General features: G+C 43.0%; 2 protein-coding genes across 7 annotated transcripts; both read right to left on the bottom strand.

Annotated features, from left to right (window-relative positions):
• Positions 1-19: 19 nt before the first annotated feature.
• On the bottom strand, positions 20-9709 carry atad5b (ATPase family AAA domain containing 5b). 6 transcript variants are annotated; one of them, XM_042104684.1, is made up of 17 exons: positions 8260-9709; positions 8011-8159; positions 7753-7903; positions 7025-7375; positions 6838-6934; positions 6665-6744; positions 6375-6520; positions 6007-6178; positions 5490-5663; positions 5246-5382; positions 5014-5107; positions 4841-4905; positions 4375-4686; positions 2905-3687; positions 2783-2874; positions 2351-2509; positions 20-200 (listed from the first exon to the last, which is right to left on the bottom strand). In XM_042104684.1, the coding sequence occupies exons 1-17, from the start codon at positions 8924-8926 to the stop codon at positions 122-124; spliced, it is 3708 nt and encodes a 1235-aa protein (XP_041960618.1). In that variant the 5' UTR covers positions 8927-9709; the 3' UTR covers positions 20-121. The 6 variants fall into 6 exon arrangements, with proteins under 6 accessions (XP_041960618.1, XP_041960619.1, XP_041960614.1 ...); XM_042104685.1 differs by having other exon boundaries at positions 2783-2883; positions 2926-3687; XM_042104680.1 differs by having other exon boundaries at positions 2783-3687.
• Positions 9710-9795: 86 nt separating this feature from the next.
• On the bottom strand, positions 9796-24556 carry suz12b (SUZ12 polycomb repressive complex 2 subunit b). The gene is made up of 16 exons (XM_042104699.1): positions 23811-24556; positions 23442-23488; positions 22470-22534; positions 22267-22335; positions 21176-21225; positions 20972-21057; positions 20418-20649; positions 18262-18370; positions 17021-17126; positions 16690-16864; positions 16091-16179; positions 15126-15269; positions 13545-13702; positions 12947-13145; positions 11725-11804; positions 9796-11209 (listed from the first exon to the last, which is right to left on the bottom strand). The coding sequence occupies exons 1-16, from the start codon at positions 23971-23973 to the stop codon at positions 10909-10911; spliced, it is 2073 nt and encodes a 690-aa protein (XP_041960633.1). The 5' UTR covers positions 23974-24556; the 3' UTR covers positions 9796-10908.
• Positions 24557-24885: the final 329 nt, after the last annotated feature.

Raw genomic sequence — 24885 nt, 5'->3', positions numbered from 1 at the left:
ACTGGCAAAAATATAACACTCAAAAATATTTTCCACGATACAATACATCTTTTCTTTACATACAATACATAATATACATCCTCTTATTTCCTCTGGGGAGTGCATCGTTTCCTGAGCAGTCTCATGGAAAGTCAGCGGAGAGCAGCTGCAAGGTGCCCTGAGAGAGTCCAGTGTGGATGCTTTTCAGATAGTGTGGGAATCTGTAAATAAAAAAACACCACACGACTTTTCATTAAATCTGGGGACACGGGCACATTAACTACCCAACTAATCTGAGTACCCAGAAGCTCGCATCATGCTGAACAAACTTCTGGGCCAAAACCTTCACAACCGGAAAAAAGCTACTTTGAGACGTCCACTGATCTCACTTCCGTTGTGTTCATGGGCAAAAGTTCCTACTGAAACCAGTGCAAAATGGCTGCTGATACAAATGTAATTGAATCATGTTTAGAGTCAAGTTTTGAAGAAATTGAAGTTCATAACAACATTTGCTTTAAACCTCTGCAGAAGTTATGTCTCATTTGCCTAAGCAAAGGCTAACCAGAGATGGCTACAAAGGCAAACTAAACGCCATAGTTTTGGTAGTTAGTTGTCGTGGTATTTTCATGAAACACCCAGGGTCTGCCACCTCTCTGTGATTGGCTATTAAAAAAAGCTTTGTTCGAAATCAGACACCCCCCCCCCGCCTTATTTTCCCAGGCGTATTCCCCTAGACGACTACCCAACTAGTTCAAGTACTGGAATGATCCTCGAACTAAGCAGGTTTTACCTTCACCGAGGAAAATAAATATGTATGTGGTATGAATGGTACAAATGGGCATATCTGCAAACAGTTTGTCATCATGGGTCTTTATCACTTCACCTCCCATGCATTCACTCCTTCACTTCAACTCACTATCAATAACCGAAAGGGAACTTCAACTCCTATTAAAAAAGCTTTAAAAAGGTGCCATGTGTAAGAATTGAGGTAAAAATATCCAAAAAATGAGCTACACGCATCAAAAGAATGAGAAAAAATAAGGGCGATGATGTCATTAAAAAAATGACAAGGTATAGTGCTGCAGATATATCAACCTGAATTAGCATGCTAAATTACTAGCCACAGCCCGACAGGTGTCATAATACCAGTTTCGGCCATGGGAGGCAGTATGCGGGCAACATGACCGCCAGCCAGGGGCGCAACATGACCGCCAGCCAGGGGCGCAACATGACCGCCAGCCAGGGGCGCAGCTACCCCCCCCCCCCAAAAAAAAAAACACAAACAACTAAAGCAAAACAAAAGGCCAATAATTTACACTATTATTTTGCATTGGTGTCTATTGAATATGTTTTTAAAGAAATGCTGCCAATTTAATGTTTAACTTGATGTTATACTTTATAAGTGTTGATAAATGGTGCATTGCCACTTTAAGAGAGTCTAAACGGTTCTCATAACGTCCTTTTTTCCAGCTATTGCTTACAATGGATAAGGTTGATAGGCACTCTAGCTTTGTTTGTTTGCACCATTGACAACACAATATTAAGTTATTACAAGGAGCCTTCATTGTTAGGATATGGAAACATGTAATGAGTTGCTGCTAGCATGACATTTCTGTTTGCAGTTGGCCATTAAAAGTACAGTATGAGCATGGTAGCCACCTAGCTATCTGAATGGAATAGGCTATGTTTCAATCGGCATTTTGCTTAACAAACGCTAGTTAGTCTGTTAACATTCATATTTGCAAGCCTCCAAATACAGACGTCATCACTTTAAATCCTACCTGTTGCCTTTCACCGTCCACTTATTTAACTGCTGTTGCATCCCTTGACATGCCATCTCCTTTTCCCTCTTTCTTTTTCTATTTTTAGTCGTCAACAAGCTTTTTTTTGCTGTATTCATCTTTTTCCATAGACGGCAACTCACTACTCGTAGGCCTATCTGCTCGTCCAGCGCTCACGGCGCCCCCACTTTGACTCTTCTATGTCAAAATTCTATGATGGAATCTTATGATAGGGCGCCTACTCTAGCCTGTTAATCCTCTAAAATGTTATAGAACATTGAGAAAATGTTGAAATGATTTAGAAACGGACAGCAGTAGCTACATATAGAAAATACCAAATATATTATTTTAATTTTTTTTACCATCGCTTTTGCGCCCCTATGCGCCGCATATAGCGCATACCCACTTTTTGCGCCACTGCCGCCAGCCAAACTGCAAGACACGTTTCCCGGTTGTTACTCTAGGGTAGACCATCTTACTTTCTGGAGGTATACTGCCCCCATTTTTTATGAAATGTGGAGTATGAAATAATTTTTCGGCAGACATTACACATGGCACATTTAATAAGCAGATACTCATCAAGCTCTCACCTGTGTTTAGTCTTGTCCTTGTCCTGGTGACTCTCTGACCTGCAGATGGTGCGCAGACAGGGCATATAGTCGGTATAAATGGCTGGGCTGCTTCCCAACATGCTGAATGTTTTGCTGGAGAGTACCGTCTTTATAAGATCAGCTCGCCTTTCAGCAACGCTGCAGAACAGTTTTAATAAGACGTTGGAAACACAAACACTACAAGACACAAAAATCCAAATGACTGATTTACGAAACAATACATTTACATTTATTAATTTAGCAGACACGTTTGAATACATGTACATGTACTTGAATTGTGAATCAGTTATTTGGATTCCTGTGTCTTGTATCATTTGTTTGTAGAAGGCACTGGATTAAAAAACGCCCTTTAAATTATACAACGGACCAATATGCAGTATTAGCGTGCGCTGGAATGAGCTAAGTACTTACAGTTTTTCACTCTGACTGGGCTGGCCGGAGAGGCCATTTCTGTGGGGAGATGACTGAAAGGTGAGCTGCTCCAGCATCTGCCTGCACTGGGCTGCCCCCACCTCCTCTCCTAGCCTCTGGGCCTGTGCCATGGCTGCCCCCACCTCCTCTCCTAGCCTCTGGGCCTGTGCCATGGCTGCCCCCACCTCCTCTCCTAGCATCTGGGCCTGTGCCATGGCTGGCTCCATCTCCAGACAGCACCCCCTGAAGCTCATGCCCTCCACAGCAGCCCTGAAGTCAGAGGCCCTGTGCCTCCACATCTGCTCCTCTTCCTGCTCCTCCTTCAGTTCGTCCAGCAAGCCATCCTTCAACTCTGCTCTAGTTCGGACGGACAGCAGGCCTGGTGCGCAATAACGCGTTTCCATCACATGCCCGTGATCCTGCAGGCAACAATCCAGGAAGGACAAGTTGTCCAGGAATCCTGTGAGGCTGTTCAAGCAGCGAGACACCAAACAAGAGGCTTTCTTCCCTCCTGAGTGACCCTCAGTCCTTCCCTCTGATTGATCCGTATGGTGACTCCGTATCGTAGACTGATGTGGGGAGACAGTCTTCTCTGGAGAGTTAGGTCTAGACCTCTGCATTCCTTTCAGAGACAGACAGCGCCTTTTCCTTGGCTTGGAGGACAGCCTCCCTCCCCGGGGTGTATCTACAGTTACAGAAGCTTCTGGAAGTTCTTTAGCTGTAATGTGTCCAAGTAGGCCAGAGTTTGGAACATTCTCCATGAAGTCTCCAGGGTTATGTGAGGCAGGGCTTGGCAGAGGCAGGAGGGCCTCCATTTTCAAGTAAAGTAGATCTATTCCTCTCTGCTGGCTCTCTGACAGGATCTCTGAAGATCTCTTCTCCTCAGATGTAGTCCAGGTATGAACCTACAGTGGAAAATGCAATGTAGCTTTATCATAAAATGAAGACATCTGGACAAGAGTGGGATGTAAAATGTGAAAGACGAACAAATAAGGAATGCATACAAAAGCTTGACCTTCCCTGATTAATGGTAAACATTTTGTCAAATCTACCCAATTACATAGTCAAGTCAGAGACTTTCTAATGAGACACAGCACTCAAAGAATATCCTATAGAAATGTATGGGGTTAGTTCATAATGCAAACATGGCAGTCATCTACACATATTCCGCCCCAAAAGTTGACATGTGAATACATTGTGCCAATCATGTGGTATGTTGTGAATACATTGTGCCAATCATGTGTTGTGATCTCGCAGCTGGAGTGAAGTTGGTGTGTCGTGATTTGTGAAGCATTGCGCACGCGCAGTTGTACCCGAAACAGATGCCTGATAAGTGCCCAAAAAGCATTGCAATATGGCCACCAAGTAGAGGGACTTGCCTAAAAGGACATTGGTAAAGTTAGCTCAGAAACCACACTTTTTGGGGGGCTTTGCCTTAATGTAGATAGGACAGCAGAGAGACAGGAAGTGAGTGGGGGAGAGAGATAGGATTAGATCAGGAAATGACCGCAGGTCGGAACTGACCCTGGGTCCCCATGAGGACTTAAGACCTAAATGTGGTAGGGGTGCTGCTGCTTGCTCACAAAGCTTACTTTGAACATCCTTGCTAGCTCGTGTACTTCGGGAGTCCCTGAGCAGCCAGTATCACATGCAGGCAGATCAGTGGTCCGCTTCGACCCTTCGATAGATTCCTCCTGAGCTTGCGGACGACCCCGAGGGACCACAGGATTGTTCAGCAACAGGGGCGCAGTAGGCCCCCCTCCGCTCCGCACCCAGAACTGCACCTGGAGCAGACACTGCCTGATGTCCCCTCTCTGCACCGCCCACAGAGAGGAGATGTCCCAAGGGTCCGTCCGCACGTTCTCCGCCAAACACACCAACTGCAGGTAGCTGCAGAGAACCTTCTGTTTGCAAACAGAATTAAGGGACATAGGCATGTCAAAATGTTTCTTTTTTAGCATTTTATCTAATGATGTGTTGAAGCTCAAGTTTACAAAGAGGCTTTCAAGTCTCGCAATGCAAAGATGTTAAATGTTTGGGATGGTCTTTTGGCCTTACCACTGGGGGCTTCCTAAAGTGTAGCTCTTCCAAGCAGCAATCAAATGTTCCACCAAACAAAGGATCTTTGGGTGATGAACAATGGCATCACAATATTAAGTCTCATTATATGACAAACATTCATTATATTTGACAAACTACAACCAAGATGGAAAATGAAAGACAGGGCTTACCAGTGGTCGTCAGGACTACAGGCCTTTTGGTTGTGGACATGAAAGTCTTAATTGCTGAGAGAAACCCCACATCATCACTGAAGATGACGTCAACCTTCCAAGAAAATTATTTTTATCTATTGGTTATGGTCAGACTGGAGATGCCGTTCAAATCTGTCTTAACAGTCAAACTAAATAAAATAGGGTCTTACATTACAGTTCTGGTAAATTATCCAAATGTTAATGTCTTTACCTCCTCAAACAAAATGAGAGACATTAGTGCTGATTTGCCAGTTCTAGTGATGGAGTGGTTATGTTCTTGATCTATGATGATGGTTGGAAGGCCTTCCTCTTCTCTCTTCTCATTGTCTGGCTCCAGAGTGTAGTCACCTGTTGAGCAGACATGCATGTAATCATTGCACATTTAACCATTCCTGTGAAATTACATGGTCTATCTTTATCTTAAAATTGGGAGGGTTATTTTTCTTGGTAGCTACCATGCTGTATATGTTTTGGACAGCGATGAATTGTGTTCTCAGGCTTATTCCTTTTGTGGAAGAAATGTGTCAGGTTCACAGAGGTGGAAGGGCCTCTCTTGAGGGAACTTTTCCGCAGAGTTGATGGAAGTCTTCGAGTTGAAGTCATCACCTTCCTGGATGAGTTTGTCTTCCCTGCAATTGAAAAGATAGTCCATGATCCATTAAGCAGTGTCAGAATTGCAGGCTTTGCAGGACTAGAAGTATACACGATATAGAGGAACATGACTTAAGGTGATGAAACATGGAGCAATCTTTTGAGCAATGTTTTGAGCACATAACCGGTTCCATGTGTTCTGATTTGATCATGACATCTGGCCTCCTGATTAAAGTTCTCCAGAAAAAAAAAAAACATATGAGCCAATATCAATGGGAAAGAGCTAGAACAACAATCCTCAGGAACACTGCCTGGCAACACTGCTCAAAATGTTGCCTCGTGTATCCTCAGATGACTGCATCTCATTGTTACCAAACTTACGTGGGGAGGTTGCAGGTTTCGTGGAGCAGGCTGCTGTGCCACGGGAGGAGAAGTAGGTGGGTCTCAGGGTGGAGGCGGTCGGGGTGCCCACTTGATGGGACTGGGTGGCCTCCTTTAGCTGGGCGAGGAGCAGGCGCCCGCTGCGCTGAGACGACGCGTTTACCTCAAACACCTACACAGACAAAATAATAACCCCACACATCACAAGAATCAAATATGAGCAGAGTATAAACACAGACGACATACTGTTGTAATTTTTCACGTCATATTGTTCTTGTTGTCATGTTGTCATTCTTGAGCTAGTACAACTATAGAGTAATATCTATGTGCATCTGATAGATGTTATGTATCGTTACATTCACTCTTGCCTTGAAACCCAACTCCTGGGCACAGGCGTAAACAGCTGCGGTCTTGCCAATGCCGTGTGGGCCAGAGATGATTAGCGCGCTGCCCAGCTCCAGTTCACAGTCCGCTAAAACCACCTCACCCTCAAAGTCTCCACTATCCCACACGCCTGGAGGAAACAACATTGGACAGACACAGGGTACGATCATTCACTGTTTGGCTTCAAACATATACAGCGATGAACAGCTGAACACTCACAGAGTAGCTACGAAAAAATGGTGTTTCACTATTACGGGTTAATTGAGCCAACTACCTTTACTCTTCTTCCTTCGCATTTCCTCCTTTCTCTCACGCTCTTCCTTGTCTGCTCTCAGCTTCCATCTCTTTAACCAGCTGAAGCAGAGGAAAACCTATTCAGCACACTAGCACGCTCTTTTAACATACTAAAGCACAACTGGCATTGTAACCACGGAAACAGTTGCTTACTTGTGCAATTTCTTCACTCCTGCAGAATTTCCTACAACTTCAGTCGAGTGCTGAGGCTGGTATTTTTCAGTCCACAAGACATCTTCCTGTAGACATTCTGAGACAGAGAAACAAGGCAAATATCCTGGGTGCGTCAGACGAAATGAGTGACTCAAAACAGTGAAATTCGTCCATCACACTGGCTCACCTTGATCATGAAGTTGCGGAGTTGTATTTTCAATGTGTTTTCCTGAAGTTTCCTTTGGATTCAGTGTTACAGTAGATGCCAGCGAAGGGCTTGCCTTCTGCTGCTGTCTACGCCTTCTCGTCCGACTCAACCTGCTCCGACAGACCTGCCTCCTGGGAGTGTGGCCTGATATGGTCAGTGACGGTCCAGCTGGGGAGCCAGGCTCAACGACGGCCTTCTCCTCAGGCCTGTGGTTGGGCCTACGCCGTTTGGGTGATATACCTAGATTTAGTCCATCCAGCCTCCATTTTCTCTTGCCTCTCAAGCAATGGTCTGACAAAACTCCAGGACTGCGCGTGCTTTCAACTGATTCTAAAAGAAATATGATAATTGATAGAAACATTAATCTAGAAAAAAAGATCTGCATACCTGGCAGAGCAAATGGCCACACAGGGGCCATCCAGATGATCTTATAGCATGTGGCTACACAGGGGCCATTATGATGATCTTATAGCATGTGGACAGGGGCCATCCAGATGATCTTATAGCATGTTTTGCGGGTGACATTGCTGGGTCTGTTTCCTTTACCATTCCATCACAAGTATATTCCAAACAGGTGACAATAATTCCACTCAATAACACAATAACAAGGTAGTTGACCTGAGTTGACCACAACAAATAGTAATATACTTCAGTATGATTAAAAACATGCTAAATGTTCTATGTTTAGTTGTAATTCCAAGGCATACCAGGATTAGACGTGGTCTTTTCATGCGCTACACGTTTTCTTGACAGCAGAGTGAAGAACCTTTGGACTGGGAACAGAGGGTTGGTGACTCTGATCTCCTCCAGCAGGTGCTTGAGGACGTCCTCTGACAGGTCTTCTCTCCATCCAGACCTCTACAACATCAGCAGGTGCCCACAGCAGCATGTTTCATTTAACACAGGAGTTCATACGTACAACGCACTCAGAAAAAAATTAATATTTGAAAGCGAAATTCACAGACCCTCGGTCTGTCCACAGGTGGAGTGGACCGGGTGGTGACAGAGTGCCACTGAGTGGGATACTGGACACTGGACGGCCACACAGGAAATGATCCCCTCAGGTTCTTCAACAGCGGAGAAGTTGGCCAAGGGAGACTCCACAGCAAATTATCTGTAACATGTTTACAAAAAAAACCATCCTCACACACTATGTACAGGACACACAGTATAGTCAAATAGCCAACACAACACAGAGAAGAGTGAAATCTAACCGTGTGGCTTTTGTAATACATGTCCCCCAGGTTGAAGTGTGCTCTCCCTGCCGTTGTCCTGAGTATCTGGCTTATCGTCTTTCTTTGGCTTCTGGTTTCCCTGAGGTGTCTGCATCTCATTAGACAGTTCTTTCTGAGGTAAGTAAAGGTCTTGAGTACATGACTTGTGAGTAGACTTCACACTGGTCTTCATCCATCCTAATGTGTGTGAGAGAAAAGGCATCCTTTTTGCTGAACTGTCCTTTTTTGAATGACTTATTTCAGTGCACTTTCTGTCTTTAGGGTCTCCTGAAGATGACTGACTTGGCAGGTCCACAGACAAGGTCCTCTGCAGGTGGCATTTCCAGGGGTTCTCATCCTCATACCAGAGTGATGGTTCTATGGTCACAGGTGTGTCTGCATCACTGCAAGTTAAATCCACACACTCCACTGTTGAAGGCTTATGCTGGCCTGCCATTTTCCCAGAGCCCCTGGAGGTAGCAGTATTCACAGTGACTGTTGTGTGCAGCTTTACAGACTTGCCAACCCCACCTGTGTTTCTGTGTCGTTTGAGCTTGTGAGGTTTAACATCAGAGGTAGCCTCACTCCTTGCTGTTGTGAAAAAGTCTGTGATACTACCCGTTTGGTGTGGGTTAGCGTGAGTTTTCTTCTTTCTGGACGACGCCATGGGGAAGAGGGTTCATTCACTGTTCCAAAGATCAATTCGTGCTCTTCTGAAAATTGCATATTTTTGTCGATGTGTGATAGCACGCACACACACACACACGGGCAACACGCAATATGGTTAATAGCAACGATAATCAGTCTCACATGACTTTTGTTGACTGCAACAAATGCAGTGTTCAGAATGCAGCCTAGTTTCGCAAATTCTCAGGCTCTTACATCGCTGAATAGAATTACATAAAACTGTAACGGCGGGCGACTCGGTGAATTGGTAAAAACAATAAAAGACAAATACCAGCTGTTTCCTCGCTGACAATGAATTCGTTTGGATCCTTACTGTTGCTAGGAAACATCCTGTGGTTGATTGCAGTTTGCTGGTCAGCAATTTCTTACTGATAAACAGGTGTTACCAGAGCCATATCTACCGCTCTGGGTGTTACTAGTCGCAGTTTCACAACAGATTAACAGGCATTCCAGTAGATAACAGACGTAAACACTGTTAAGACGTTGACAGCGACAATCTCTGCAAAGATTCCTATACACAATATTTGGGTTTTATCTAGGACTACTAGGCTACTGAGAACCGTTTCAATTTGCGATCCCGCCAAGTCAAAAACACATACAGGAAATAATCCACCTATCGCTGGACCACTTGTGCATGATGTCACCCCTCGTCACAGAGACACCGCCCCACCGAAATCCAGCCTCTTGCCAGGGAGAGAACTTCATTGGCCAACTATGTATGCCACAGTGGTCCTCACATATTAGATTAACCTCATAGCATTTTGCACAATCCGTTTAAACATTGTTAAACATTACTGCTGATTATGACCTCAAACAAAAATGTTCAAAAAAGATATTTGACAAGCTGGGTGAAATGATAATTTATTGTTTTTATTTCAAAGACAAAAGTTGCATGAAAGTATTTTGTCTGATGATACTTTTTGCCTATTATACTACAGGTATACGATTCAAAAAGAGGAAAAGAAGGTTGCTGCAAATGTTGCACTTTGGCTTGTGTTGAAAACCCATAAGTAACCATTTGTTGTTCCACATTCTGCTCCTACAAAAAAGCAATTCTGTTTCTTTTTCTGAGTGATAATGGTGAAAACTGCTGTGGTTACACTAGTAAACACATCCAAATGAACAACGGCTTCAAATATAAACAAAATAAAAAGTGTCCTGAACAAGTTTTTTTTTTGTTTTGTTTAACGGAATATACTGTACATATCTGTAGTACTGTCAGTTTCTGAAAAATGGATAACCAACAATAAATTGTTGGAAGTAATGCTTATGGGTGTCAGTTAATCCTGGAAGTGATCCAGTAGAAAAAAACCAAAACATAGCATGTCATTTCAGGGATACAAATCTTACAATTCTGTAGCATCTTTAAAACAACGCTCCGCGGAGAGTGAATTTCACCAATTATCTCCAGGTATGATTACCTGGTACAGGTAGAAATCTGCTACCAAAATAACCTGGCTAATTACACCACCAACAGAGGACAATAAAACAAGACATTAAAATTAGCTTTATGCCTACCTATTTCCAATGCATGACAATCAGAGGGGAAAGGTTTTTCAGACGTTCTGTGACCATCCACTGGAGTGGGTAGCAAGACAAGTGCTAACGTGCTAAAATAGACCACTGATCCGGCATCAGTTAATGAACACAAATGATCAAGACTAATAGTATTCCCATCCTACGGCAACTCATGTCTTCTCGACAAGTGCTTTCCGATTACTAGGTGAGAAACGACATACTCTAGCCATGATGGTGAGGAAAGAGTGAGCTATCCAATGCTAAAATGGATGCGTCCTTCCCCCAGCCTCGTAGTCCATTTAGGATTTCACTATAATGGCTCATAATAACCAGTCTTAACAAGTCGACACACTCACAAGTGCTCAGAAACCAACAAAGAAAAGGAACGTAATGGGAATCCGGTCTCCTCTGGCGCGAGGCGGAGACGGAGGACGAGCGGGCTCGTCAGTCACACATGGCGCTCTTGGTGCGCTTGCCGTGTAGCGACACCCCGGAGCCGAGCGTGTGGCCGTTGCACATGCCGTGGGTGTCGGCCAGCCCGTCGTCCGCCTCGGGCAGCTCCTCCTTGATCTCGTGCAGGCGCGTCATGGTGCGGTCGATGGTGGCGATGGTGACCAGGTTGAAGTCGTGCATGCTGACCAGGTGCAGCAGGAAGTTGCGGCACAGGTTGCGGCGGATGATGTGTGGGCCGCAGGTGTCCACAAACAGCATGATGGCCTGGGGCATCTGGTTGTCCGCTATGAAGCTGCTCAGGGGAGGATGCAGATGAGAACAGTTCATGTCATGCTACGTCACTACATAAAACCACAAGGCAACTCATTCGGACTCATAATAAGCCAGGTCTTACAAGCCTTTCTAGAGGAGTCTTGATGAACACAGCAGGGTTATACTATACACAGAGCTATAGACCCTTTCAACAATAAAAACAAAAACAATGCTTGAACGTTCTATTTGGGCCCCAATCTACTTCCTCTGCATTAAGATAACATATGGAAGTCTTGTGGGGCCAACTATGATGCTGATAATGGAACTCTCTTGAAAGGGTCCATACAAACACAGCAGGGTTACACTATATCTGCAATGGCAAAGCAATCACATTACTTGGCTTTGCCAAGACACCATGTCAATTTTGAGAGAATAGCCTTTTAGAGTAGGACTGACAGCCCAGTTTTGTGATGCCATTACTGGAAAACTAACAGCTAACCCACCAGATAATGAAGTAAACAAACAAACAAACAAACAAACAAACATGTACATTACCCATTTTTCATGACGTGGAGATTCCACAGCTTCATCACCTCCTTCTCCCCCTCGTTCACGTCCGTGAACTCCTCAATTTGCTGCAAGAGGAGCCTTTCCAGTTACATTCACAATACAGACTGCCCACATATGTCCAACAGCCTCCTCCTCCTCTACATTATAACAGTCCCCAGGAGATGAGCATGGGTGTGTGTGTGTTGTTCACGTGCAGTGACATACTTACAGCCTCAGTGTAGCAACCCCTGTAAACATATTTAAACAACTCGCCCCTTACTCAGTGTTGATACTATGACAGGCAGAAACCATCAGTAGTCAGTAGAGTCGTAATGTGAATAGTAAAACAGGGTTTAAAGACACTAATGTAGGCGGATGACTCGGGTGCATCCTCAGATGGCATGAGAGGGCGTCTGACCTGGGACTGACCCTCTGTTGTCCGTCACTATTTTTCACCGTACAAGGTGAAGTTCTTTCTATGAGAAATGTCAATAGACAAGCCAGTTGTTATTATTCATCCGTCACGGAGATACGCCCACACACCACCGTAACGTCACTTTTCAAAGGCACTTTTTTTTAAGGGTCGCTGCGTTTGAGAGCAGCAGTGCTTTCCAAACCTTGACTTAACACAGAGTGTGGGCAACAATATGCCTGTGCCACTGTTCCTCTTTTTCCAGAGTGTAAGTAGTCGGAAAGGCAATGTAGAGCAGCTCCTTAATAGTGTGTGACACACGGTCATTTATTCAGTTGCTAGTTGCTTTTATTCAAAGCAGCTTTCAAGTAAGGTAGAGCACAGTGGAACTATAACAAAGTAGGAGAATAGGCCAGAAAGGCACTACCGTGGAAACATAAGCCCAATGCAAACTCAAACCATATTTACTTTCTGAGTTTCTCCAAAAAATGTGCTTTGGGAGGAAGTGGTCTTTTTTAAGAGCAAGATTGAGTTACGTGGTAGCGGAGGACCGCACACAGATTTGTTTACACAAGTAATGCAGAGAATTAGAGGAGAATTACACAGAGGAAAGAATGTACTTATTCCAAATATGTGGTTAAAAAAGGCTAAATGTGTAGCACCAAAGGGAAGCTTTGGGGAGCATTAAAGGCACAAAAATGTCATTTTGACTGGAGTGTGCCTTCATCAAAAGAAAAGCATAACCAAATTGGAGGGGAGAAGTGTGTTAGTGGTCGATCTCTGCCGCTGTGAGGCAACTGGTCGTCTCGCCCGTACCGTGATGGTCTTCTCTCGGAGCCACTCGGGGTCACGCTCGTCCTCGCTGTCCACGTCCATCTCCTGAGGCCGCAGCGGCATGCAGCTGTCGCTGTGGAAGTAGAGGCGGTTGTGGCCGCTCACGTAGGTGCGCTGCTGTTCCGGCTCGCCCTCCTCCGACTCCAGGAACTCTGACAGGCTGGGTTTGGTGCGCTTGGGTCTGTGGGCACAAATATTAGCGCCGTGGGGTGAGAGGGTTTCACTGATCCAAGATCAGCTCATTAATCATACTCCTTGAAGTGATACACATGGACATATCAAACTAGCCCCCAGAAGTGGGCTAAGTGCCCACAAAAAAATATGGACCCTTCAGGAGTTTAGCATACATGTTATGTGCACCAAGATGTTTGATTTGATTTGTAGCAACTTTGCTAGATAGTGGAGAGTTAACACCAATCCACAGTCATGACAAATGTACACAAGAGTACACTTAATGGAGAGAAGAGCTTACTACACCAGTATCAGGTTGTTCAGTGATCCCGTGCTGATATGGGCTGAAACTCCCAAAGTTAGAGAGATGATTTAACCCGACGCGTGCTTGAGCGGAGTGTGGGCTCACCTGCATACCAAGATGTGTGTAACCGCTGTTCTCTTGACCGGGCCGTTGCGGCTAAAGGCGAAGCCTGGCTGACTGTGGATGTCCTGGGGGTTGCCCACGTATGAGCCGTCATAGCACTCGTTTATCGACACGTCTATCCGGGCTCCCTTTGGGTGAGGCTGGACGGTGAAGCACAGACAAGTCATCTTTAAACAAGCATGTGCCGCACACAACAGCTTTAGAGTCTGTCTCATCAGAACAAGGCAGAACAACAGTATAAGAGTCTGTCTCATCAGAACAGCAGTATTAGAGTCAGTCTCATCAGAACAACAGTAATAGAGTCTGCCTCATCAGAACAAGTCAGAACAGTACAATTTACACTCAACAAGATTTGGCAATGCCTATGGCTGTAGAGGGACATGTTTATTTGTTATAGTGTTGTCACAATACCAAAATTAATGTTGATACGATACCAAGTGAAGAATTGCGATTTCGATACTTCTTCGATACTTTTTAAAAAATGTATTTAATTTGGGGGCCCCACCACCTTGATATCATCATCAGTAATATTGAATATGCTGTAGTGTGATCATTCACACCAGTGGCCATCCCAGATTCTGCTTGACTCTCTCCACACAAACACACATGGAAAATGATGGCTTATGTCAAATTTCATATATTCTGCATAATTACTAGTAAATATATTTAGCAATTTGAAAACTATTCTAAAACTATAACTATTTTTAAACTATTACACTTATCTTTAATGTGGTGTGTAGGTCTAATTGAGTGCACATTGGTGATGTGTAGGTGTAATTGAGTGCCGGTCACTTTAAGAGATACGTGAGAGTAACTGACCTTGTCTCACGGTTTTAGTCTAGTGAATAAAAGTTGCGCATAAGGATATGTGGATGCAATTAATTATGTTCTGTATGTCATTAGATAAAATAAATATTCTGGGATCATAGAAGAGATCAGTGTCTTGCAATGTTCCTTAATGATTTTAGCGAGCACTATTGTCAAACGTGACCTGAGCTGGCGGGACAGTTAGCAAGGATCTCTCTTCAGATGTAAAAGTTTGCCATGGTTGCTTAGCCTATTTCTAAATTACATTGAACCCAAATAGTAGGCCTAAATGACCAAAATCCCACAGCTTAGGTAGGTTAGCAACACAAACTTGAGAGATGCAAGTGATATTAGCCTGTTATTATGTGTTACCATAGCATCACTTGAACTAGCAGCCATCTCTCGCTGTTTATAGCACGACAGCTGCGCTTACGTGTGTGTGAGGGGAAAAGACGCACAGCCACAGGTTAGGGGAGGAGGCGCTAGAAGTGCCTTGTGCACACACATGTTACTTCAAAAGAACATGGTCATTCTCAAAAGTATCGATACTAATAAAATTAGGCATGGTCGCATTTTTCATTTCAGGGTATAGCGATACTTTTGTAGTATCGGTGCACCGTGCAACACTAATTTGTTAGAGCAGGCACACGCACACACACACACACACACACACACACACAGCATAAGATTGTGTGGTGGTAATGTGCTAGAGCAGGCTCCTGCTGTGGCCCTGCTGTGAGCGGCTCTGCTTCTCACCACGTAGTTGAAGATGAAGCGGCTGTGGGAGAGCTTGAGGTGCTTGAGCAGGCTGTAGAGCTTGCGGCAGTTGAGGGTGCACCAAGGGCAGTGCAGGTCGTCCCGCGCCTCCGTCTGCTGCCGCGTGTTGTTGTTGTACAGGAACTGCACACACAGACACAACATACAGGGTGGCTTTCATCCAGTGACACAACACACTAATCGAATACACTCAAATCAACCATCTACCATCATTACTGCCTTCATAGTCTGCTTTAAGACATAACGAGGGAATGTTCACGATAATTGTTTGGTATTTGAAGCATCGTGGAGTTAATGTGGCTTTAAAAGCATTGTATTCTTATATCCCATGGAGACATATGTGTATACAGGCGCGCCTGCAGGTGTACGTCCGTACGCACTGTGCGTACCATCAAGCTACTCAACAGCGAGATAAAATTTCCCTTGTGTGTGTGTGTGTGTGTGTGTATTCACACCAAATTGGCCTACCATACCTTCCCAACTATGCACAGTATCCCATTAGCTGCATACCATCAGGCTATTTACCATTTTCTATTACGTAAAGTTAGTGAACACGTTATCAAAATTAACGTGCACACATTTTGTTTGAGCAGGAGAGAGAATACACACGCAGGCACGCAATAGGCTACTTGTTGTTTTCTTTTACTCGGCTATCTATATATGGTTATCAGCACACAATGTTGAGCTAATTCACTAACTCAATACTCATCATGGATATCACAAGTTTTGTGCGTACCATAGCATTAATTCCTGCAGGCGCCCCTGTGTGTATACACATATACCAATCAGAAATATAATGAGTCATTTTAGTCATAAATTAAATGTAAATTGTAATTCAGACTGCCAGATGAGAAATGCTGTTCCTTAAACAGTAGAAACCACTTGTGACTCATTCGGAGTGCCTAGGCAAGCCCACGCAGGAAAATTGCTCTCCTGATTCCTACCTGATAAAATATGCGCAGTTTCTGTCGCGGCTCACACACAGACTGCTCTCGCCTCGTCTGGATGCTGGTGCTGACCGAGTCCTTAACGGCTGATACACACAAACACATACACATTACTGACCATTAACAAAACACTCAAGGAGCGTCCAGTTATACACAGTATTACATTTAACATTTACATTTCTTCATTTAGAAGAGGCTTCTAGCCAAAGTGACTTACAGTACATTTGACAATTCTATTACAAGGGCCAGTCTCCCCAGAGCAACTCTGGTTTAAGTGCCTTGCTCAAGGGCACAACAGTGGAAGCCGGGAATTGAACCCACAACTTTTCAGACTGCAAGCTAGCCCAGCTGAACGCTTCCATCGGCTGATTGTATGGACAAGTATGTTTCCTAGAGTCACTGAGGTTAAATACTGATGATTATACCATAATAAAATTTCACTTTACTTTTCGTTACCCAACGATAACACAAACACTGGCAGTTACTTCCTGGTCACAGCCAATTCTCTGCAAATCTACAGATGTGATTGTCCTGTAGACGCTGCAAAGTGGTGTGATGGGTGCAGGACCACATGAGCTGGCTGGAGCGGCTCTTACCCAGGGGTGCGGATCGGAGTGTGCTGGGCCTGCTCTCGGCAGCGCTGGTGTCCGAGTTGCGCGTGGACAGCGGCTTGGCCACGGGCGCAGTGGACGGGTCGTTGGGGTCGCCTGTCCAGCGGAGGGTGAACTGCAGTGTGGGGCCCTGAGAGAACGTCTCAAACGGGGGCAACCTCTACAAAGCCAGTCAACACACACACACACACACGATCAACAGCTATTTACACTAAAATGAAAAGCTAAGATATTTCCCCTCTTTCAATCTTTATATAAATATGTATATTTCAGCTGCATGCATGTAGACAAATCAGTCCTCTGCAGCCCCACTGACCTTCCCATCTAGGATGGTCTCCCATGTGGCTCTCTTCTTGCTCACAGGACAGTCCTCCACCTGCTGCATGGACACCTCGTACTCCCCATCCAGCAGCTGCAGCCGTCTGCACACGCACACAGCCAAGGAAATACAGTCTTAAGGCTCATACACACCGAGAACGATAACTATAACCATAACCATAAAAGTGTTCACACTGACCAAAAACGATCTCTCCATGTGTGAATGTGACGGCTAAAATTTGATGGGTTCCGATTGGCTATTAGCTTTTTATCGTTCTCAAAATTGATCTGAAAGTGATCCCCAACAATATCGTTATTTATGTCGTTATCGTTATAGTTTGTGTGTGAACTTCGTCATTCATATTAACGAGAACGATATTTGTTTATATCATTATCGTTATCGTTCTTGGTGTGAATAACCCTTTAAATTTACACCAAAGGTTCACCACGAGACAAGCTGCAACATCCTATAAACCAGCAACTTGCTGCAACACACATTCTAAAAAACTGTGGATTCAAACCAGTGCCACAACTCACAACATTTCCATAGTTAGCCAGCAAAGTTAACCAAATAGCTGATAAGCCAACAGTCTGTAAAATGTGCGTTTGTTTCTGTAACTTTACTAGCATACCCATTTTGACTGATGTTGTGCAGACACCAATCTTCCTCAAAACCGAGTTTGAGTATTTCTCTACCTCTCCTATAACAAAAACTCTGACCAGACGCCTCTGCTAAACGCAGTGAGGTAAAAATGTTCTAAAACCTTGCAACTGTGATTTGACATGATTAATCATTTGCGATGGCTTCCAACATCTGACAATGACATGCAATGTTTAATTCAAACGGCTACAACTTGTTGGTACAACAGTTTTGCCTCGCCTTTACAGTCTGAATGCACTCGCCTTAAGCTCCCCTACTTGGTGTGTTAGAGCAATGAACCTCCCCATCCCACAAACGCGCGCACGCACACACACGCACACACACACACACACACTGCAGCAGAGTTCTTTCTGAATTGAATGCACTAGTGCAACTAAGTACAGGCCATAAAATCCAGCTCATTGCCTCTTCTTCCTCAAGTTGTTGTCTTTGTTAGCAAGTATATGAACTGACAGTTCACCTCAAGTACCCCCCACTGTTGTGGAGCAGCTACCCTTCAGCTATGCTGTTTATGGAAGCTTTGCTTATTCCATTCTAGCTAATCTCATTGTGGAGTAGCAGTCTGAAATCATGCGTACCTGTTCTTGTCAAAAACAGTCATCTGTGCAACAAACGTCTCGGTGGCCTCGCCTTCATCTCTGTGGGAAGAGTTCCTCTTTTTTCTGCCTGGAACCTCCTCCTTCACATCTACCACAGGAGACACATACATACATGGCACAGTTACCAGGAGGAGGCCAACGCATACATGCTCCATTACTGTAAATCAAGGATAATCCTACCACAGTATCTGGGGCATCATTACAGAAAAATATCCTAACTGCTTGTCCTATCTTAACTTAAGTTTCAAAGATAGGATTTTTCCTATCTTCCTATTACAGAAGCAGTTCCTAAACTCATGGCTGTGTCCTATCTTATCTTAACTTAAGAAATCCTAACCACAACTGTCAGTTAGATTTTTAAATCGGCAATCGTCCCGTCATGCCTGTTTCTATGATTAGAATGTATACAAGACTGCCTGTATCTATGAGAATGTATCTATTAGAATGTCAGGTTGCAAAGATGGTGTTCTAAAGACAGTTGTTTGCTCAAGATGGACAAACCATAATATCAGAGAGAAATAGGTCTAGGTTAGGCCTATGTAGGAAGAAAGAGAGTGTGTCAATATTGATTCATTGGATGAACAGGATAACAAAATGGAAAAACAAAAAACATATTTATAATAATACATACCAGTAATAGTCTAATATTCTGTTATAATTATTATTATTTAATTGTTATAAATATTATACATGTTTTAAAAATGTATATATAAGCTATGTGTTTTAAGTTTTCACTTAACTTATTTAGTGAAATATGCTTTATGGTGTCCCTAACAGCCATGTCCATCATCTTGTCATAGGCTAGGCAACCACTCTCACAAGACTGTTGCAGTCAGTTTTGGCAGTTATTTTGCATTTAGGACAGGGTATGTGCCATCCTAAGTTAGGATTCCTAAGTTAGGAAATTCTTGAGTTAGGATGGTTCTGTAATGGCAAAATTCCTATCTTAAGTTAAGATAGGCCTTTTTCCTAAATGCAGTTAGGAAACATGCTTCTGTAATACCAAAAATCCTAAATGCCATCCTAAACTGAGATAAGATAGGATTTCAGAGTTAGGAAGTTTCTGTAATGAGGCCCCTGGTTCCAACTCCAATCTGAGCACTTAAAGGGCCGATGTGTAAGTGCCCTATAAAGGAGATGACTGGGTTTATGCATGCATAGATGATGTCAGGAGATGGCTCAAAATCAATTACCATTTAGGCTTTCTGATATTCTGATGCGTCATTCCCTCCCTACTATACTAAAAATGTCCATCTAGGCTTCACCCCAAACCCTGCTATGCTTGAGAGAATATTCTTACTTATTCTTAATTCAATCACCTGTATTTTAAGATACCAGTACATGAAAACCTTGACTGAGATGACAATTCCATGCCTAGCTGGAATCCAGTTAAATCTTAGAAATGAAATTAAACCAGAATGTTTACATGAGCAAAGTAAAAAAAAAAGATTCCATTCATTCCATCATATCCTGGCATTCTAGCATATCCGATTATGGGATGTGCCGTAAAAATAGTTGGAAACAATATAAATAGTTAGAAACAATATAAATGGTTGTTTACATCTCAATTCCCATCATGAATAGCCCAACCAAACAATCAGTGCATAGTTACTGTGTTGTAGGACTCATAGGAGAATATCTTAGTGGACTAGTACAGGTCTAGTCATGCGCATAGTTACTGTGCAGTAGGACTCATAGGAGAATATCTTAGTGGACTAGTACAGGTCTAGTCATGCGCATAGTTACTGTGCTGTAGGACTCGTAGGAGAATATCTTAGTGGACTAGTACAGGTCTAGTCATGCGCATAGTTACTGTGCTGTAGGACTCGTAGGAGAATATCTTAGTGGACTAGTACAGGTCTAGTCATGCGCATAGTTACTGTGTTGTAGGACTCGTAGGAGAATATCTTAGTGGACTAGTACAGGTCTAGTCATGTGCATAGTTACTGTGTTGTAGGACTCGTAGGAGAATATCTTAGTGGACTAGTACAGGTCTAGTCATGTGCATAGTTACTGTGTTGTAGGACTCGTAGGAGAATATCTTAGTGGACTAGTACAGGTCTAGTCCTGTGCATTCATGTACAGCACATGTACCCACAGCCAGACACAACACACAGCTGTGACGGTGGACTGACCCATGTTCTCGTCGGTCTCTCCGTTGACCAGGCTGTTGGAGTCCCTCTTGCCGGCTCTCGACACCCTAAACAGGAGGGAGTAGGACTTGACCATGTGGCTGTTGCTGGGCTCAAACTCGTTGCTGGAGACCAGTAGGGAGGGGAAGGCACCCGGCTTGGTTTGGCTGAGATCAGGGTTCAAAGGCACCTGCTTTTTACCCGTAGGCACTTGCTTCACTGGGCAGCTGACATCCTGACAGGGCAGTGTGAGCAACAGTGAGATGGTTAGGACACATGGTGTAGGGTTAGGACACATGGTGTAGTGTTAGGACGCATGGCGCAGTGAATTAGGACACATGGTGTAGTGTTAGGATGCATGGCGCAGTGGGTTAGGACACATGGCACAGAGAGTTAGGATACATGGTGGTGCACACAATCACTGATTAAAGAAAAGAAAAAAGCTGCACTGTTATTAAAGCAATGCTATGGTTTTGACTTCCTAAAATACCACAGTACCAAGGCACTGAGTCATGCTCATGTGTGGGAAGAAGGATTCCAGGAGGTCATGTAGGTACCTTTCGTTTTTTATGGCAGACTTTGACGAGTAGCACCTCCAGAGACACTGAGTTTTGCTCGTTTTCTGAGTTTTGGCATGGCTTGTCTACAACAAATCAAATGAGATATATTGTTAGGTTGTCAAACCCGTGCCAAAAGATGCATTTAGGACGCCATCTATTAGCTACATTGGGACTATGGAGCTACATCATGTCACTACGTACCGTTCTTATGAAAGAATCCAGTAAATGTGAGCTGTAGGTGTGATGCCAAGCTGAGGAATGAGAGCAGAGTGACGTGAGTGACCTGAATCACACACTCATCAACAGTTGATTTACAGTGATGGCCAAAAGTGTTGGCACCCATGCTAAAGTTGACTGAAAAGAGGAATATAAAATCATCTTTTGGAAATTGATATTAATGCCTTAAGTGAAAAATGAGGAAATATCTAACCTTTAAGGACACCAATTTTCTTAGTGAATGAATAATGTATCATAAATTGATTTTTGATTTGATTTGGTTTGATTTGCATTGAGCTCAATGAGCATCAAACCAGCTAATAGGCCAACTGAAATAACACCATGCCAATCTCTAGGTATGGTGAAGGGTATGTGATGATGTGGGGCTATTTTAATTCCAAAGGCCAAGGTAACTTTATCAGGGTGCACAGCATTCTGGATCCATGAAATAACTGGCCTTTAAAAATAAAAATCTGCCTGTCTCTATGGGAATTTAACATGGGGGTGACAATACTTATGACCCCTGTATTTTAAGGAAGAACATTTATTTATTTATGATACATTATTTATTCACTAAGAAAATTAGTGTCCTTAAAGGTTAGATATTTCCTCATTTTTCACTTAAGGCATTAAGATCAATTTCCAAAAGATGATTTTATATTCCTCTTTTCAGTCAACTTTAGCATGGGTGCCAACACTTTTGGCCATCACTGTATAAATATCAACGGATCATCAACAATATTGTGCAAGACATTTTTTTCACCATTCACCCACATCACCCACCCTGTGTTAAGTAACCCTTCCCCCACATTTACATGATTATCTTAGGCTTTCTGATGGGTGATCAGCTGTCTATAATTTTAAAGGGGTCTGTACATTCTAAGCACCCTGTAATTAAAGCTTAGCTGCTCAAAATCCCAAATTTTCACAGAGTGAGCTAAAAACCTATGGGCCCGGCCTCTCTGTGACACACACTTCAGTACTCAGAGTGTGATTCATATTTGATTAGACAACATGACACTTCGGCCATTTGTAGCTGGCTGTGTTAAATTATATTTGTGCTTTAAGGTCCTTACTTGTGTGAGTCCTGCTCTCCTTTCATGGCTTGCACTCTGGGTAGCATGTCATCCACTTTGAAGGACTTTCTACTCACCAGAACCACACAAAACAAAGCACTAAGTCATGTGTGTGGCACTTGTTTAAGAGGAAACATAAACAGAAAAAGCCTCAAAGCACAGAATAAATTGATCCATGAAAACAGAGTTAAAGCCTGCCATACCGCCTTGCATTTGTTCTGGAGTTTCTGTGAGTCATGAAGGTGAGTGTCCTATGCAGAAGTATAGGCTGAATGGGACAAAACACATTTGCATCAAAGTCCAGCTGTAGTTTGACGGTTACTGTACACTCAATCATTAACCACAACATCTGTAAGTGTACAGTTGTGCTCATAAATGTACATACCCTGTACAATACAGGCTAAAGTGGACTCAAAAGAGGAATAATAAAAAATAAAAAAACATCTTTTGGAAATTGACATCTTCACATACCCTTCACCATCTCATGATTGGCATGGGGTACATTCCATAAGATCATCTCTCAATGCAAATCAAACCAGCTATTAGGCTAATTGAAATAAAACCATGCCAATCTCTAGGTATGGTGAAGGGTATGTGATGATGTGGGGCTATTTTAATTCCAAAGGCCAAGGGAACTTTATCAGGATGCATAGTATCCTGGATCCATGAAACAACTGGCCTTTAAAAATAATAATTTATTAATAATAATAAAAATGTATACTTATGGCCCCAGTATTATAATGAAGAACATTTATTTATTTACGATACATTATTCATTAACAAAGAAAAATGGTGTCCTTAATGATTGGATTTTCCCTCATTTATTTAATTAAGACATAAGATTTCCAAAAGATAATATTTTCCTCTTTTTACTCAACTTTAGTATAGGGTATGTAAACTTATGAGCACAACTATAAATGCTAATTTCCAAAACATACACAGAAGGGTCACACAGTGTGTGTGTGTTTGTTTGTTTGTTTGTGTGTGTGTGTGTGGTAAAGGGGGGCGGAAATTAGACATATGTGTGATGTTGCTACTGTGAAATGATTACAATGACAAGCAATTATTTGTGTCTGCATACTGCAAAAAGAAATCAAACGTTAGAGCAATCAACGTTTTTTTTTCTTTTTCAAAAACGACACAGGAGGATGACTATTGGGTTTTAAAACACTTACGGCGATAAGATTTCTTGTCCGAAGGAATCTGTATATTTGAGTTGGCTCTGGAAGCACAATAAAATCGGCTTGTTTGTTAATATCGGAATCTTTGTAATGCATCGAATACAAACCAGCTGGTGACCTGTCTGATAGGACAATTTAAATCTGAATAGAGTTCATTTTGCACACTGATTATGTAAACTGACAAAACACTTTTCAGCAGTCAACTGCCTTGCAATAACAAGTGCAAAATCTACATGTGTCATGGGGTCCTGATATTTGACACGTGTGGACATTCAAATCAATTTGGGGCTTTTGATTCGCAAAGCTGTGCATAACAAATGTCAAAAAGCAAACATGCATTGACAGATGACGTTGAGTACTCACTCTCAAAGGCCTGCAAGAACAACTCATGGTCGGCTTGAATTTGTTCCATCTTGGGCTTCTTCGCTGCGTTCATCACGGCCGCAGAGGTCGGGTACATAACGCCGTTTGTTTTACAGTTTCCAGAGTTGCTCATAACTTGACCCGAATACTTTTGAGGAGCCATCCGACTATATAAAACAACTTACAACACGTAGCTGGCTATCACAAAAGTCCTTTCAAAACAAAGGACACAAATAACGTTATTGGCTTTAATATCCACTGAGCTCTTTGTAGCGGGCTAGCGGGCTAACTCGACTGGTCTTGAAAAAAATGCCCACTACTTTTAAAGAGCTACCTTAATAAATAACAGCTATTGATAATAGCGAATACATCGGTACAATACACAATTCCCATAGCTAGGTTAACAGTCTGCCAGGTTACCTATCGACCACCTAGCAAGCTAGCTAGCGAAATAATCTGCTAACGTTAACCATCAGCTTGCCGATGGCTTGCTAACCAAGTGTAGCGGGCTCCAAGAGTGATTCTTGAAAACGGTGGTTGGCTGGGTGTGCAGGAGAGCCGTCAGATCATTCCTACCTTCAAATGAAACATTCCCAAAATGTTATTGTGGTTGTCAGAATAAACTCAAGTTCGTCATTTTCAGAAACAAATATATTAGTGGTATATTCAAGGGATTCCCAAAAAACTATTGTGAAAGAACACCGATGGACTTTCTCTGTCTGAGCATTTTTGGCATACGCCCATCCCCTAAAATTGTCCAATAGAAAATGCAATCAGCCCATTCCGTGTTGTTATTGGTTCGATATATTTAGGGTGATGTGAAAGTAGGTTTGGTAGAGGACGCAATTTGCCGCCAATAATGTTTTGGTCCATATGTTTATGATCCGTCCTGCGCATAGAAATGTGTGAAGTTCTATTTTGTTTGAAATGTCTGAAGTGCTTGTACTGTGAACCTGTAAAAGACAAAGCTGATGAAACTCGTGACAATTTAAACAGCTATGATATATTTTTTTTTATTTCCGATAAAAAACGTAGACATATACCCAATCAATTCATTTATTACTATAATTATTAA

This window comes from Alosa sapidissima, chromosome 9 (genome assembly GCF_018492685.1).
Source record: "Alosa sapidissima isolate fAloSap1 chromosome 9, fAloSap1.pri, whole genome shotgun sequence".
Taxonomy (NCBI): Eukaryota; Metazoa; Chordata; class Actinopteri; order Clupeiformes; family Clupeidae; genus Alosa; species Alosa sapidissima.
Note: the sequence above shows the minus strand (reverse complement) of the source record. Positions and strands in the feature narration are given on the sequence as shown.